This window comes from Diaphorina citri, unplaced genomic scaffold (assembly GCF_000475195.1).
Source record: "Diaphorina citri unplaced genomic scaffold, Diaci psyllid genome assembly version 1.1 scaffold1563, whole genome shotgun sequence".
Lineage (NCBI taxonomy): Eukaryota > Metazoa > Arthropoda > Insecta > Hemiptera > Psyllidae > Diaphorina > Diaphorina citri.
The window spans coordinates 48223-63430 of record NW_007378989.1 but is presented as its reverse complement, the minus strand read 5'-3'; the positions used below and the strand labels follow the sequence as shown (position 1 = coordinate 63430).

Below are 15208 nucleotides of genomic sequence, written 5' to 3'. Positions count from 1 at the left end.
ATGTAAATGCAGTTTCTTTGTGTTATTATGTCACAACTTTGGTGCTCACTGCAGCATTGTAGGATTTTCCCAATTTCTCAATAATCCTAAAATCCAATGTTTACCTACCATGCTGGCACCGGTCGCTATGCGCATTTACATGTCATAGCTACTCATTTTCCTCACGAGGCTGAGTGGGCCCCGTAACGGCCAGTCACGGAATCAATCATTTGCATGATACAAATTTCTTGACCCCGCCGGGAATCGAACCCGGGTCTCCCGCGTGCAAGGCGAGCGCAGTGACCACTACGCCATGGGAGCTGACTTTTTTAATTTTATTATTATTTTACCTTCTCCACAGTACCGTAATCCCAACAACCCTCTCGCCCATTACGAGACCACAGCCGAGGAAATCCTACGGGACACGGACAACAAGCTGGACATGCTAGTGTTGGGGGTCGGTACGGGAGGTACCATAGCGGGTATTGCACGGAAAATTAAGGAAAAGTGTCCGTCGTGTACGATAGTCGGTGTGGATCCGTACGGAAGTATACTGGCGCAGCCTGAGGAGTTGAACAAGACGGACGTGACCACCTATCAGGTCGAGGGAATTGGATACGACTTTGTACCGACGGTACTAGGTGAGTTTGTAGATTCGTATAAGCTCAACCAATTCTATAGTGCTGCCCCTACACCTAAGCCTCAAAGGCTCAAAGTGGGCTTTCTGTGTTCGTAGATGAGTTTCCTTTGAGATCTTATTATCATTAAACTGTAATCTTCTTCTTTTTCTTCGCCTTCTCCCAAGTTTAGACGGGATCGGCGTTTTTCGTCAGCCTCTCAATCAGCTCTGTCTAGGGTGATTGCTTTGGGCTGACATTTGGTTTTGACTACAAAATTTTTCGAGTGGATCCCCTTCACACTCAACCTTTGCTATTTCTTCAGCAAGGGAAATTTCAGCCTGGTATCCTCCCTGTTTAAAGTCCCCGAGCCAGATATTATCACTAAACGGTCTGAAATGTGAACTATGTAAGTCATGTTCAATTAAAAGTCTAATTAGTCCCTTTATACAAACTGTCTAAATAAGGACACGAGAGAGACAGAGCTTTCATCAGCAAGTCAAAGTTTTGCAAGCTAAGAATAAGCAATTGCTATGCCAAGTAAGTAGATTCGTATAAACTGAACCCATCCTTTAGGACTGTTTGCCCCTGCATCTAAGCCTCTAAATGGACTTTTTGTGAAGCAATGCCAAGTAAATGGTTCAATATAAAATTAATAATGTGTTAACTGTTGAGAAATCTTTCAGATTTGAGTTTCTGAGTTCTCAATGTGAACTGTTCTTAAAGAGATGCAACTAAACATTTCATTGAAATAAAAACGTTCCAAATTGAATCCTTTTCTGGGAGTATTTGGATTCATTAAGGAAATTTGTTGGAAAAATACCAGAATTTCATAAACTGCCCTATTGTAGGGCTTACACTTACAAATACAAGTCCTGTGACAAGGAATCTTTCCCAATGTCGAGGAGATTGATAAAACACGAAGGACTTCTATGTGGTAAGTACTTTAGACTTAACTTATACTTACTGTAGAATTATTGAAAGTGCCTCCATTGCCACAAGTTGTTTTAGAATATCTTCATCCTAAATGTGATATCAGTTTTGTATCAATCAGGTTGCTTAGAAGTATAAATGAACAACTTATGACAGCAGAGGCGCTCCCCAAATATTACTTTCTTTTTACTTCAGAAAAAATACAGTCTCAAGCATTAAATAACAACCTTCTTTTTACTTTTCTGTGTTATTGGAACTTTTTGAACGCACACATACTACATACTAAATCAGTAAAGGGACTTTGTCTCATCCTGTGTAAATGAGGTATTCTATCTCCATGGCAAAAGCGATGGGCCATTAGAAAGTTTCTGATTCAGCCAGGTTTCTTTATGCAGGGGTCCATTCCATCAAACACTTTTCGTGTCAAACTTTGCCCTTATTACTCTTTTTTACTTTACTTATCCAGCATTTCGGTGGTCTGTTTTTAGTGTCAAACCCGTTTTTTTTTTTTTTTTTTTCAACCGCTTTTTCCCCCATTTGTGGGGGCTGTTTTTTTTGGTAAACCCTTTTTTTTTTTTTTTTTTTTTTTTTTATCCAACTGCTTTAACAATGCTTAAGGACATATGGTTCGCGCTAAGTTACTACGAACAAGTTGTTGACGTACGTACGACGTTTGTTCTGCGCGAGTGAGAAGTGGTTTATAGATCTGACTGTGTTGTATTCAATTTGTAGGCGGTAGCAGTGGTTCAGCCATGTATGTTGCATGCCAAGCAGCGCGCTCTCTGGGTCCTAATCAACGCTGTGTAGTGCTCCTAGCAGATGGCCTGCGTAACTATATGACCAAATTCGTGTCAGACTCCTGGATGAAGGAGAAGGGCTTTGCTGAGAACTCGGTGGAAAGTAATGGGACAAACAATGGGAAATGAGCGCTCAGTTTATAGTACTTGGACTCATGGCACAAGAAAAGTCGAGGATGGATCAGCACAATCAGCAGTAAACTTGGCAATGTTGTACAAAAGAGCGGTAAAATTTAAATTCTTAACCTCAAAAAAATCGTGAGTCTTGACATCTTGACAAAAATCTCCAAATTTTTTTTTTCAACCATCCATTTTTTATTAAATTTACTTTAGTAAAACTAAAGTACTACATAAATACCAATGAGTTAATTTAAATTCACACCAAGTAATACCACATACATAACACGTAACACTTCCACACACACACATACACACGCACCTTCCCAAGAAGATTAAATTTACTTTAGTAAAACTAAAGTACTACATAAATACCAATGAGTTAATTTAAATTCACACCAAGTAATACCACATACATAACACTTCCACACACACATACACACGCACCTTCCCAAGAAGATACTCTCTTAGCATATTGAATTTGGAACACCCACCGACACAACCAGGTAATTTCAGAGTTTTTTATTATTAAAATATAACAGTGTCCAACAATAGAACCAGAGCTAATTGAAACTTGAAAACGTGAAAAATGATCGACTACTGGTACAGTCACCCTACTCTCTTAGCATATTGAATTTGGACACCCACCGACACAACCAGGTAATTTCAGAGTTTTTTATCTCGAGAACCACAACACCTAGAAAGCTGAAATTTGGTAGGAATATTCCTTTTATGGTCTAGGTGTGCAATAAGAAATTTCTTGACCCCGCCGGGAATCGAACCCGGGTCTCCCGCGTGCAAGGCGAGCGCAGTGACCACTACGCCATGGGAGCTGACTTTTTTAATTTTATTATTATTTTACCTTCTCCACAGTACCGTAATCCCAACAACCCTCTCGCCCATTACGAGACCACAGCCGAGGAAATCCTACGGGACACGGACAACAAGCTGGACATGCTAGTGTTGGGGGTCGGTACGGGAGGTACCATAGCGTAATTTAAATTCACACCAAGTAATACCACATACATAACACGTAACACTTCCACACACACACATACACACGCACCTTCCCAAGTACCATAGCGGGTATTGCACGGAAAATTAAGGAAAAGTGTCCGTCGTGTACGATAGTCGGTGTGGATCCGTACGGAAGTATACTGGCACAGCCTGAGGAGTTGAACAAGACGGACGTGACCACCTATCAGGTCGAGGGAATTGGATACGACTTTGTACCGACGGTACTAGGTGAGTTTGTAGATTCGTATAAGCTCAACCAATTCTATAGTGCTGCCCCTACACCTAAGCCTCAAAGGCTCAAAGTGGGCTTTCTGTGTTCGTAGATGAGTTTCCTTTGAGATCTTATTATCATTAAACTGTAATCTTCTTCTTTTTCTTCGCCTTCTCCCAAGTTTAGACGGGATCGGCGTTTTTCGTCAGCCTCTCAATCAGCTCTGTCTAGGGTGATTGGCTGATTGCTTTGGACTGACATTTGGTTTTGACTACAAAATTTTTCGAGTGGATGCCCTTCGCACTCAACCTTTGCTATTTCTTCAGCAAGGGAAATTTCAGGCTGGTATCCTCCCTGTTTAAAGTCCCCCAGCCAGATATTATCACTAAACATTAGTATCTTTGTTGATTTGGTGTAGTGGTCAAGGCGCTCGCCTGGTAAACAGGAGGGCGTGGGTTCAATCCCAGCCGAGGCCGGGGGTTTTAGTGATCCGTAATTTTTTTAGTGACCCTTCATTCTGCTGGCCTTCACCCAGCCTTGCTTGCTGGCCTTCACCCAGCCTTGCTTGCTGGCCTTCACCCAGCCTTGCTTGCTGGCCTTCACACAGCCTATAATGGAGAATTTGACCACAATAATAGTAGTAGCCTACTGCTGGAGTAAAGGGACTTTTCAGTCCTATGCGAGCAGTATAAATCATAATAGTAGTAGCCTACTGCTGGAGTAAAGGGACTTATCAGTCCTATGCGAGCAGTATAAATAAGCACTATTATTATATAAGTAGTAGCCTACTGCTGGAGTAAAGGGACTTTTCAGTCCTATGCGAGCAGTATAAATAAGCACTATTATTATTATTACCTATTATTTCAGACAGGAGTGTTGTAGACAAATGGTACAAGTCCTGTGACAAGGAATCTTTCCCAATGTCGAGGAGATTGATAAAACACGAAGGACTTCTATGTGGTAAGTACTTTAGACTTAAGTAACTTATACTTACTATAGAATTATTGAAAGTGCCTCCATTGCCACAAGTTGTTTTAGAATATCTTCATCCTAAATGGGACATCAGTTTTGTATCAATCAGGTTACTTAGAAGTATAAATAAACAACTTATGCTTATGACAGCAGAGGCGCTCCCCAAATATTACTTTCTTTTTGCCTACTTCAGAAAAATTAGATAATAGTCTCAAGCAACCTTCTTTTTACTTTTCTGTGTTATTGGAACTTTTTGAACCCAAATATACTACATACTAAATCAGTAAAGGGACTTTGTCTCATCCTGTGTAAATGAGGTATTCTATCTCCATGGCAAAACCGATGGGCCATTAGAAAGTTTCTGATTCAGCCAGGTTTCTTTATGCAGGGGTCCATTCCACCAAACACTTTTCAGTTTTTTACAACCTACCAGTGCACTGGACTTGAGAGTGTGGAATCCAGGTACCAGGTACTTGCACCTTTTAGATAGGTACTTGTAGACAATATCTGGTTGAACCAGACGCTTCTACCTACATAATATATTAATACCTATATGTATAAGTTCATGAACATCTTGGTTTCCGATGCCCTTCTCTCTGCGATATACAGCGGTACTTACTCTCACTCACATGAATCATGAGCACAATACCGAACCAGACGGCTGGTTATTTTTCTAATGTGTAAGAAGACAAACTTTTCTTCCTGCTTCTCTTGGAGTTATTTTTACTTTTTCCTTTCACTGACTTGTGCCAAGGCTTACCATGGTAGAAAATGTTGGAATTGACATTTACTTGTTATTATAGCTTCATCAGATTTATTGCATCAAAATTTGCAGGTGTTGAAAAAAAGCTAATAATAATTTACACTTCTTTTTACATAACATCATACTTCGAGTTACTGACTGCTAACCAATTTCAGGCTCAGGTGTCATCCCGAGACTAAGGAACCAATCAGAATCGTCCATTGCTTCTGTGCGCAGTTCCAGTCTGGATTCTAACAAGTCCAATAAGTCCAGGAAATGCAGAAGGAAACCGGGAAGCAGCTTGGAAAGAACCATGGAAAAGAAGAAAGAAGGAACAAGTGTAGAAAAGAAAATGGGAAGAAAGAACTCGTCTTTGTCAAGTAAAGGCTCAGGTGACTATGTTAATATAGACTTTTTCTTTGCCTTTTAGCCCTCAATCGGCCTTAGGGTGATCGCATTTGGCCTTACATTTGGTTTTAGCTACAAATTTTACGAGTGGATGCCCTTCCCAGGTGATTATGTTAATATAGACTACTTAGTTTGATTTATTACGAACCGTCTTCATAGGTAAACAGGGGTGGGGTTGGACAAGCGCGCGCGGACACACCACATCAATCAGCTTAACAGGCCATTTGGGCTTGTTTTTACGGCCATTTAAGGGCATTTCTTCGTTATTTTAGTCTCTGTTTCTCTAACTTTTTATTTATTTGAAAGCTGTTGAAATACATGGGGCTCCCTGTCTCCTATCCTAAATAAACCCTGCCTAAATGTCTAAATAAACCCCTTTCTTTTATCAGACAAGTCAAATAAAACGAAGCTAAGAAGAAAGTCCAATTCGACCTACCTCAGTTCGACTGAAAGTTACAACTCGGATTATTCGACCGCAAATGATATGAGGGTAAAGAAGAAAAAGAAAAAGTCCATTCGCATCAAAAACATGATACCTCCCAAGGGTAGGCGTTTAACTTTTTACTTTCCTTATCCTATAGGAAGGAAAGTAATGTAATCCGGTCAAATTTTCGATGATCTGTGCTCTAAATCACCAAAGTATGGAAAAGTATCTTACTTTTACATAACATCATACTTCATTTGGACTCAAATTCACACAATGAGTGGATTTGTTTTGAAGTCAGGAAAGATGGACTCATAGTTGTAAATTTTCTTCCCTCGCTGAGATTCGAACCTAGCACTGGACCACAGAGCACACATTGTACCTGCAAATCTATAGTAAATTTCCCAATGGAAGGACTGGTCAAAAGGAATCTTAATTCTGGGCTACATGAACCAAAATTGGACTCATAGTTGTAAATTTTCTTCCCTCGCTGAGATTCGAACCTAGCACTGGACCACAGAGCACACATTGTACCTGCAAATCTATAATAAATTTCCCAATGGAAGGACTGGTCAAAAGGAATCTTAATTCTGGGCTACATGAACCAAAATATGTGACTAACAACTTAGTGAATTGATTTCTGTTGTCAGTACTGCTTAAAGTCTCAAATTATAAAATTCTATATCTCAGCTAGGATTGAACCCACAACCTTCTGTTTATCAGGTTGAAATGACCCAAGGTCAATTTATTTTTGTGTACTTATAGTTAGTCAAGTCTGAAAGACAAGGTAGCTCACTTGACTGTTCACAGGAAATAGTTTAAGCTTAAGATATTAAAATTTGTAACTAAAATTAGTATTATGTTTCAAGGAACTTTATAAGTCCCATATCAGTATTCTATGTAGTAACAAAGTATACTAACCAAATTGAAATAATGTAGAAGTAAAGTTATGTTTAAAAATCTGGAAATAACTATTAATACTTCAGTATTATCTCGTTTATTTAATTACTTTTCTTTCAAAGTAATCTCTTTACTTCAGAGTCTCTATTTTATTTTATTACTTACTAGTTTTTATACTTTTTTCTACCCGTAATTTATTTTGGTTATGGTTGTAATAACTTCTTTTGTTTTAAATAGGTACTACTAATTTTAAAATTATACCATTTTTCTATTTTTATTGGTGATTAATTGAATGTGTTTTATTTACATGTGTCTGCTATCCACAGATTATGCAGTCATGAACACTGAACAAGTGGTTAAAAAAAGGTACCTATACCTATAACATGATTACTTATCTTCTTGAACTGGTATGTAGGTAGTTATCTAATCCAATAGAAAGAAGAAGAAAAGAAAGAAACCAGAAATAATTTATTGAGTCTTTTGAGACAAAATTTATTCAACTAAGGTAAAATTCAAATAGATCAAGTGTAGATGTAATTATTTAAAAAAAAAAGTAATAATTATGTAAAAGCAATAACAAATGATTTGATCAACAGTTGATTTTATGTAACACTATCTACATTGTTGCAATAGATGTAGGTACATAACTAATTCTCTTTTCAATATAAAATTAATAATGTGTTAACTGTTGAGAAATCTTTCAGATTTGAGTTTCTGAGTTCTCAATGTGAACTGTTCTTAAAGAGGTGCAACTAAACATTTCATTGAAATAAAAACGTTCCAAATTGAATCCTTTTCTGGGAGTATTTGGATTCATTAGGGAAATTTGTTGGAAAAATACCAGAATTTCATAAACTGCCCTATTGTAGGGCTTACACTTACAAATAATCTATTTGAGTCCATGTTACAATTGAATGACGTGTACAGGAGCTGATAAATTGCCGTGTACACTCCGTATGATGGCATATCCCTGTGGAAAAAATATAAGGATAGCCATTATAAACAATGGATCATTAGACAATTCGCCCCTCTAATGTGTTAATCTGATGATGAAACAGATGTCTGAAGGAGGGGATGTGTAGCGGACCAAACTTGTTTCCATACAAGTGCTTACAACCTAAGTTTTCATTTATTTTGAGACCTATTTTTTGAGCAATTGCCCCTTTAGCTACCCAAAGAGGCAATTGCTCGAGCATCATGATCACGTTACCCTTAGGGCAAAATTAAAATTCGACAGATGGTCAGATCATAATAGTAGCTCTGTATGACCAACATATTACCCAAGGGCCGAAATGACCTAAATATCGACATAATAGGAAATGGTATTCTCACCTCATTAGAAGTGCCAGACCTCCTCGATAGAATCCAGTAATTCCCTCGTTACTGTGGATGAACTTCATTGTAGACCAAGTGGTGCCACATTCATTCCCCATCTTGAACTTTTGATTGTCAACCGCTGAAATGCGAAAAAGCAACATTGAGTAGGTAACATCAATGGCCGAAAACAATCATTATAAGGCTAATAACTCGGATTTTACGCTTGAAAAGGAGTCAATCCCCAGTTTCCACAGTATACCTACATCTAAAAAGCCGATTTTTTATGTCCTTGATAATTTGTTTTCTGCCTGCAATTAATCTGAGTGGTGCTATTGATCTCAAAATCTCATGAATGAGCCTTATTGTTTGAAGAAATCAAGTATTTCGTTTTATGTATCGCTCGTACGATTGACATGTGACAGTGTGACACCAATTTTTGTCACGTGTCAAATGTAAAATGACATACCGTGTACTTATAGTTAGTCAAGTCTGAAAGACAAGGTAGCTCACTTGACTGTTCACAGGAAATAGTTTAAGCTTAAGATATTAAAATTTGTAACTAAAATTAGTATTATGTTTCAAGGAACTTTATAAGTCCCATATCAGTATTCTATGTAGTAACAAAGTATACTAACCAAATTGAAATAATGTAGAAGTAAAGTTATGTTTAAAAATCTGGAAATAACTATTAATACTTCAGTATTATCTCGTTTATTTAATTACTTTTCTTTCAAAGTAATCTCTTTACTTCAGAGTCTCTATTTTATTTTATTACTTACTAGTTTTTATACTTTTTTCTACCCGTAATTTATTTTGGTTATGGTTGTAATAACTTCTTTTGTTTTAAATAGGTACTACTAATTTTAAAATTATACCATTTTTCTATTTTTATTGGGGATTAATTGAATGTGTTTTATTTACATGTGTCTGCTATCCACAGATTATGCAGTCATGAACACTGAACAAGTGGTTAAAAAAAGGTACCTATACCTATAACATGATTACTTATCTTCTTGAACTGGTATGTAGGTAGTTATCTAATCCAATAGAAAGAAGAAGAAAAGAAAGAAACCAGAAATAATTTATTGAGTCTTTTGAGACAAAATTTATTCAACTAAGGTAAAATTCAAATAGATCAAGTGTAGATGTAATTATTTAAAAAAAAAAGTAATAATTATGTAAAAGCAATAACAAATGATTTGATCAACAGTTGATTTTATGTAACACTATCTACATTGTTGCAATAGATGTAGGTACATAACTAATTCTCTTTTCAATATAAAATTAATAATGTGTTAACTGTTGAGAAATCTTTCAGATTTGAGTTTCTGAGTTCTCAATGTGAACTGTTCTTAAAGAGATGCAACTAAACATTTCATTGAAATAAAAACGTTCCAAATTGAATCCTTTTCTGGGAGTATTTGGATTCATTAAGGAAATTTGTTGGAAAAATACCAGAATTTCATAAACTGCCCTATTGTAGGGCTTACACTTACAAATAATCTAACAGAATCGACTAGCATAGGGTGCATTCTTGAGAACTAGTATCACATTATTATCTGCACTTGTCCTGAAGACATCTGTGTCCAGGTAATCCAATGCATCCATGACTACACCATTACTTTCTTCTACAATGTACTGGTCTCTATCTCCAATTTGCAATTCCTCTTCAAGGTAACTAAGAGCCGATAATATGCTACTCTTTCCAGCTGGTATCTCCTGAACTCTGTTTGAATTGTTCCTGATTACACCATGATAAAGATTTGTTCTGCTTAAGTTTGGTTGCCTGTGTAAGTAATTTATATTGGTGGGAGAACTGTCTTTTGGTTGATTCTCTTCAGGTGATTTTGGTTGAACAGGGTCAGAGGGAGGCTTAGGAGGGGGAAATTTCTTTAATTCTGATTCCAAAAAGTGAATGTGCCTTGTAAGCTCTTTGATCTCAGTAGAGTTCTTCTGACTTTCAAAGAACATATCTTGAATTGAGTTTCTAATTTGATCCATTTCATCTTTCTTTGCAGCTTCTTTGGCAGTCTCTTTCTTAATTTGTCTCATGTATTCAGCAATAAGAATTGCAGCTGCAATTGCAAAGATGATACCCTCACCAAGGATATTGGCTCCTAGTTCAATTGCTTGATTTTCATTCAACTTTGGTACTTCAACTGGTTTTCCCAAATTTAGGAGATACATTTTGAATTTAACTTCACACCAATTGTAAACTGAAAAAAAAGAAAAGTTATTATACCCCTAGTTGCACACTTGTAATCAATTACTTTTTTCAGTTAACATCAGCATAACTTATTAAGCCAAGTTCAAAAGGACTTCTTAATCTTTCTCAAATGTTTACCACTTTTCTCACAACCAAAATTGACAAACCATGCAAATGCAACTGAAACTACTGAAAGAATTATCTCCAAAAGTTGATAACTAGGAGTTTAACCTGATCATCTCATGACTGTAACTGGGGGATAAGAAAATACCTACAACACTATTTTTTGAACTTACACTGTGCTGGTGGCATACACACATACGTTCTGAATGTTGGATGGGTCTTGGCTCGATTTTTCACTGCATTAGCCAGAGGTTTACTGATTTGCTTCACGAGGAGAGCCCCTAGTTTGGCAAGAGGAAAAGCACCGATAGCCATGGTTCTGGACTGTTTCTAGTGGTACATCAACCTGTATCCTATGGAAGACCGGTCTACTCCCAGGACAATGCTGTCGTATGTAGGTACATTCTACCGAGAAGCACTCTTGTATCCTATGTAGAAAACGGGTAGGTTAAAATTGTTAAAAATATTCAGGAAAAAATAAAAGAAAATCTTCTACTTTTTCACTTGAGTTTTTTAAAATTTATTTTTGTTTATTTTTTGAAAAATGATAAAAACTTTGTGCTCGTTGAAAAGTCACAGCTCGAAGCGCTACTCGAGAAGTGCGGAAATATTCCGTACTAGAAGGAATGAGCGGTAACGAACTTTTGATTTGAAAATGATCACGTGGCGGGACCATTTTTACTTTCCTTTAAAAAAAAAAAAAAAATGCCATCCATTAGTTAAACAGAGAGTAGAGGACGTTAAACAGAGAGTAGACTAGCGTCTGGCTGTGGGACTATAAACAGAATTCGTGAATGACAAGGACACGCTTGTTCTATCCAGGGGACATACAGTCCATTCCCAGACCATTTTCACATAAGGACGAGAATTAGCAGTGGAAAAGTAAGTTAAAATGAGAAATACCTACTCGTGACGGTGGTCATAACATGTGACGGTGGTTGTAGGCTGATGAAAAGTAGAAAGCTAATTATTGAAAAATATCAAGAGTCTTAGCTACAAAAAGGTAGGTACAAAGTCTTTATTACATACAATAAGTTAAAGGTATGGTTAAGCAATTGCTTGATTTTCATTCAACTTTGGTACTTCAACTGGTTTTCCCAAATTTAGGAGATACATTTTGAATTTAACTTCACACCAATTATAAACTGAAAAAAAAAAAAGAAAAGTTATTATACCCCTAGTTGCACACTTGTAATCAATTACTTTTTTCAGTTAACATCAGCATAACTTATTAAGCCAAGTTCAAAAGGACTTCTTAATCTTTCTCAAATGTTTACCACTTTTCTCACAACCAAAATTGACAAACCATGCAAATGCAACTGAAACTACTGAAAGAATTATCTCCAAAAGTTGATAACTAGGAGTTTAACCTGATCATCTCCAAGACTGTAACTGGGGGATAAGAAAATACCTACAACACTATTTTTTGAACTTACACTGTGCTGGTGGCATACACACATACGTTCTGAATGTTGGATGGGTCTTGGCTCGATTTTTCACTGCATTAGCCAGAGGTTTACTGATTTGCTTCACGAGGAGAGCCCCTAGTTTGGCAAGAGGAAAAGCACCGATAGCCATGGTTCTGGACTGTTTCTAGTGGTACATCAACCTGTATCCTATGGAAGACCGGTCTACTCCCAGGACAATGCTGTCGTATGTAGGTACATTCTACCGAGAAGCACTCTTGTATCCTATGTAGAAAACGGGTAGGTTAAAATTGTTAAAAATATTCAGGAAAAAATAAAAGAAAATCTTCTACTTTTCCACTTGAGTTTTTTAAAATTTATTTTTGTTTATTTTTTGAAAAATGATAAAAACTTTGTGCTCGTTGAAAAGTCACAGCTCGAAGCGCTACTCGAGAAGTGCGGAAATATTCCGTACTAGAAGGAATGAGTGATAACGAACTTTTGATTTGAAAATGATCACGTGGCGGGACCATTTTTACTTTCCTTTTTTAAAAAAAAAAATGTCATCCATTAGTGATTAGCATTTAGCATTAGCTGTCTGGTTAGAGGACGTTAAACAGAGAGTAGACTAGCGTCTGGCTGTGGGACTATAAACAGGGATAGGAGAACAGCTAACCCTAACCATACAGTCCATTCCCAGACCATTTTCACATAAGGACGAGAATTAGCAGTGGAAAAGTAAGTTAAAATGAGAAATACCTACTCGTGACGGTGGTCATAACATGTGACGGTGGTTGTAGGCTGATGAAAAGTAGAAAGCTAATTATTGAAAAATATCAAGAGTCTTAGCTACAAAAAGGTAGGTACAAAGTCTTTATTACATACAATAAGTTAAAGGTAGGTATGGCTAAGTTATAGGTATAGTAAAAATACAAATATATGTACAAAAATGTCCTTTACACGTCATGTAAAGTACAGCGGCGTATATTAGCTAACTTTGAGCAGATGCTTTACCCACAATCTTGTGTTCTTGAGATTTTTGGAGAATTCCAGAAATCTTGCTCATCAGGTCATCAGTCTCATCACTTCAATATCATTCATCACCTCAGAATGAATAAAATTCGTCCCCTCCTTTACACGTCATGTAAAGTACAGCGGCGTATATTAGCTAACTTTGAGCAGATGCTTTACCCACAATCTTGTGTTCTTGAGATTTTTTGGGAATTCCAGAAATCTTGCTCATCAGGTCATCAGTCTCATCACTTCAACATCATTAATCACCTCAGAATGAATAAAATTCGTCCCCCCGTTCCCAAATTCCCCTATCAATTAATCATCCCCAGTTTTAGTTATAAGGTTATCACAGGCAGTGGCATTTGAATTCCTCGTACGTCACAAACATAATGTAGTTGACAGGGAAAGCTCGGATGGTAGTAATCGATATTCCCCTGAAGAAGAAAGTCCACCCGTATTGGCGATAGTTCTTCCGGAAACAATCGAACATGCCTTTGTATTTTGGATCGGTCAAGCTGTCGGATTGAAGAGTGGATTTGACCACGTCGAACGGCATGATGAGGGCCCAACTGATAAGACCTGGAAAACGGGAAACACCAAGGTGAAAACATGGACGAATCGTGCCGGGAGACGCGCGAACGTCAAAGCAAGGTACCTATAAGTTACACAACTTCCAGGAAGAATATTGTTTATTTATTCAATTTAGGTATTTGCAATTTTCCTGTTTGCTAACAACAGGAAAAAATGTTCCGCTGAAACGTGTCGCCTTCATGTCACATCCTTTTGCGAGATGGCAGATTATAATAAAAAAAAATGCTACAAGGGCTACAGTGTCCGTGTCTTAGTCATGTGTATTATAGATTAATTAAGTGCCTATAAATATTAATTACCATAACCTTGTAATCTCACCTGATAATCCGCCAGCCAGGCCACAGGCCATTGTGTTTGAGTCCATGTTACAATTGAATGACGTGTACAGGAGCTGATAAATTGCCGTGTACACTCCGTATGATGGCATATCCCTGTGGAAAAGTTATAAGAACAGCCATTATAAACGATGGATCATTAGACTATTCGCCCCTATAATGTGTTAATCTGATGATGAAACAAATGTCTGAAGAAAGGGATGTGAAGCGGACCAAACTTGTTTCCATACAAGTGCTTACATCCTAAGTTTTCATTTATTTTGAAACCTATTTTTTGAGCAATTGCCCCTTTAGCTATCCAAAGAGGCAATTGCTCGAGCATCATGATCACGTTACCCTTGGGGCAAAATTAAAATTCGACAGATGGTCAGATCATAATAGTAGCTCTGTATGACCAACATTCACTCAACAGTCAAGTGACACCCATAGCATCCGCATAACTGCCCAGGTAGTCTAAATAGGGCCTTTGATCAAACGTTAGGTGTGCTCATCATTAACATTGTTTGTTAAGTTGCATGACCATCATAATAGTAGTAGCCTACTCAGCCTACTGCTGGGGTAAAGAGTAAAGAGTTATCGTTTTTGATTATCTGACTTTTTTGGCTGAACTAATCAGATTTCGCTTTGGACGTAAACAATTGCTGCAGAAAGCGAAATCTCACAATCTCATTGGTTCAGCTATGTTTTGTTTCACATACGGTAATCGAATACGATAAACGATAAGTCTCTCCTATTCGAGCAATATAAAATGGACACTATTATACCCGAATTTGCATCGCCTTTAGTCTGATGAAATAAAGAACCTTTCGCTGATAAGTCAGGTGTGAAAAGGCTAAAGCGTGAACATGATAAGAGAAGTCCAGTAGGAGGGGGGTAACAGTTAGCGGCCATTGCCAAGCAGCATGTCAAAGGTGAAGCAAAAATCTTTTGAAAGGTGAATAAGATTGATAAAACAAAAAACATTATCGTTTTTCGGGGAATACCTCCCTGGTAGAGAAAAGACCTTGGGGCGGTGTTGGTCGAAAAACAATGTTCAATCAAATGCCGGAGTTACCCAGCACCTACTTATAGGTAAACATCTCCCATCACGATACCTAGG

At 37.4% G+C, this 15208-nt stretch overlaps 4 protein-coding genes across 5 annotated transcripts in view; 1 reads left to right on the top strand and 3 right to left on the bottom strand.

Moving 5' to 3' along the window:
- Positions 1–7835, top strand: part of LOC113470410 (coiled-coil domain-containing protein 61-like) — a 20694-nt gene extending 12859 nt beyond the window's left edge. The window contains exons 11-13 of the mRNA XM_026828818.1: positions 5562–5777; positions 6183–6338; positions 7822–7835. Of these exons, the coding sequence (XP_026684619.1) occupies positions 5562–5777; positions 6183–6338; positions 7822–7835 (386 nt within the window). The remainder of the gene's footprint in view (positions 1–5561; positions 5778–6182; positions 6339–7821) is intronic.
- On the bottom strand, positions 7582–11281 carry LOC103516403 (putative OPA3-like protein CG13603). 2 transcript variants are annotated; one of them, XM_008481367.3, is made up of 3 exons: positions 10937–11281; positions 9935–10650; positions 7582–8009 (listed from the first exon to the last, which is right to left on the bottom strand). In XM_008481367.3, the coding sequence occupies exons 1-2, from the start codon at positions 11076–11078 to the stop codon at positions 9938–9940; spliced, it is 855 nt and encodes a 284-aa protein (XP_008479589.1). In that variant the 5' UTR covers positions 11079–11281; the 3' UTR covers positions 7582–8009; positions 9935–9937. The 2 variants fall into 2 exon arrangements, with proteins under 2 accessions (XP_008479589.1, XP_008479588.1); XM_008481366.3 differs by lacking the exon at positions 7582–8009 and having other exon boundaries at positions 9513–10650.
- The window catches only part of LOC103516410 (mitochondrial basic amino acids transporter-like), a 12523-nt gene continuing 5248 nt past the window's right edge, over positions 7934–15208 (bottom strand). Inside the window, exons 4-5 of the mRNA XM_026828817.1 lie at positions 8450–8573; positions 7934–8087 (exon numbers count right to left, since the gene is read on the bottom strand). Coding sequence (XP_026684618.1) covers positions 7934–8087; positions 8450–8573 — 278 coding nt within the window. The remainder of the gene's footprint in view (positions 8088–8449; positions 8574–15208) is intronic.
- On the bottom strand, positions 13314–14226 carry LOC113470407 (mitochondrial basic amino acids transporter-like). Its single transcript, XM_026828816.1, has 2 exons — positions 14093–14226; positions 13314–13762 (listed from the first exon to the last, which is right to left on the bottom strand). Exons 1-2 carry the CDS (start codon positions 14199–14201, stop codon positions 13530–13532), a joined length of 342 nt encoding a protein of 113 aa, XP_026684617.1. The 5' UTR covers positions 14202–14226; the 3' UTR covers positions 13314–13529.

Excerpts from the sequence above, each read along its gene's own strand:
- LOC113470407 (XM_026828816.1), bottom strand. The coding sequence starts at position 14,201 with ATGCCATCATACGGAGTGTACACGGCAATTTATCAGCTCCTGTACACG. Across the intron at positions 13,763-14,092 it reads CCTGGCTGGCGGATTATCAG|GTCTTATCAGTTGGGCCCTC; the intron begins GTGAGATTACAA and ends CCCGTTTTCCAG.
- LOC103516403 (XM_008481367.3), bottom strand. The coding sequence starts at position 11,078 with ATGGCTATCGGTGCTTTTCCTCTTGCCAAACTAGGGGCTCTCCTCGTG. Across the intron at positions 10,651-10,936 it reads GTGTATGCCACCAGCACAGT|TTTACAATTGGTGTGAAGTT; the intron begins GTAAGTTCAAAA and ends CTTTTTTTTCAG.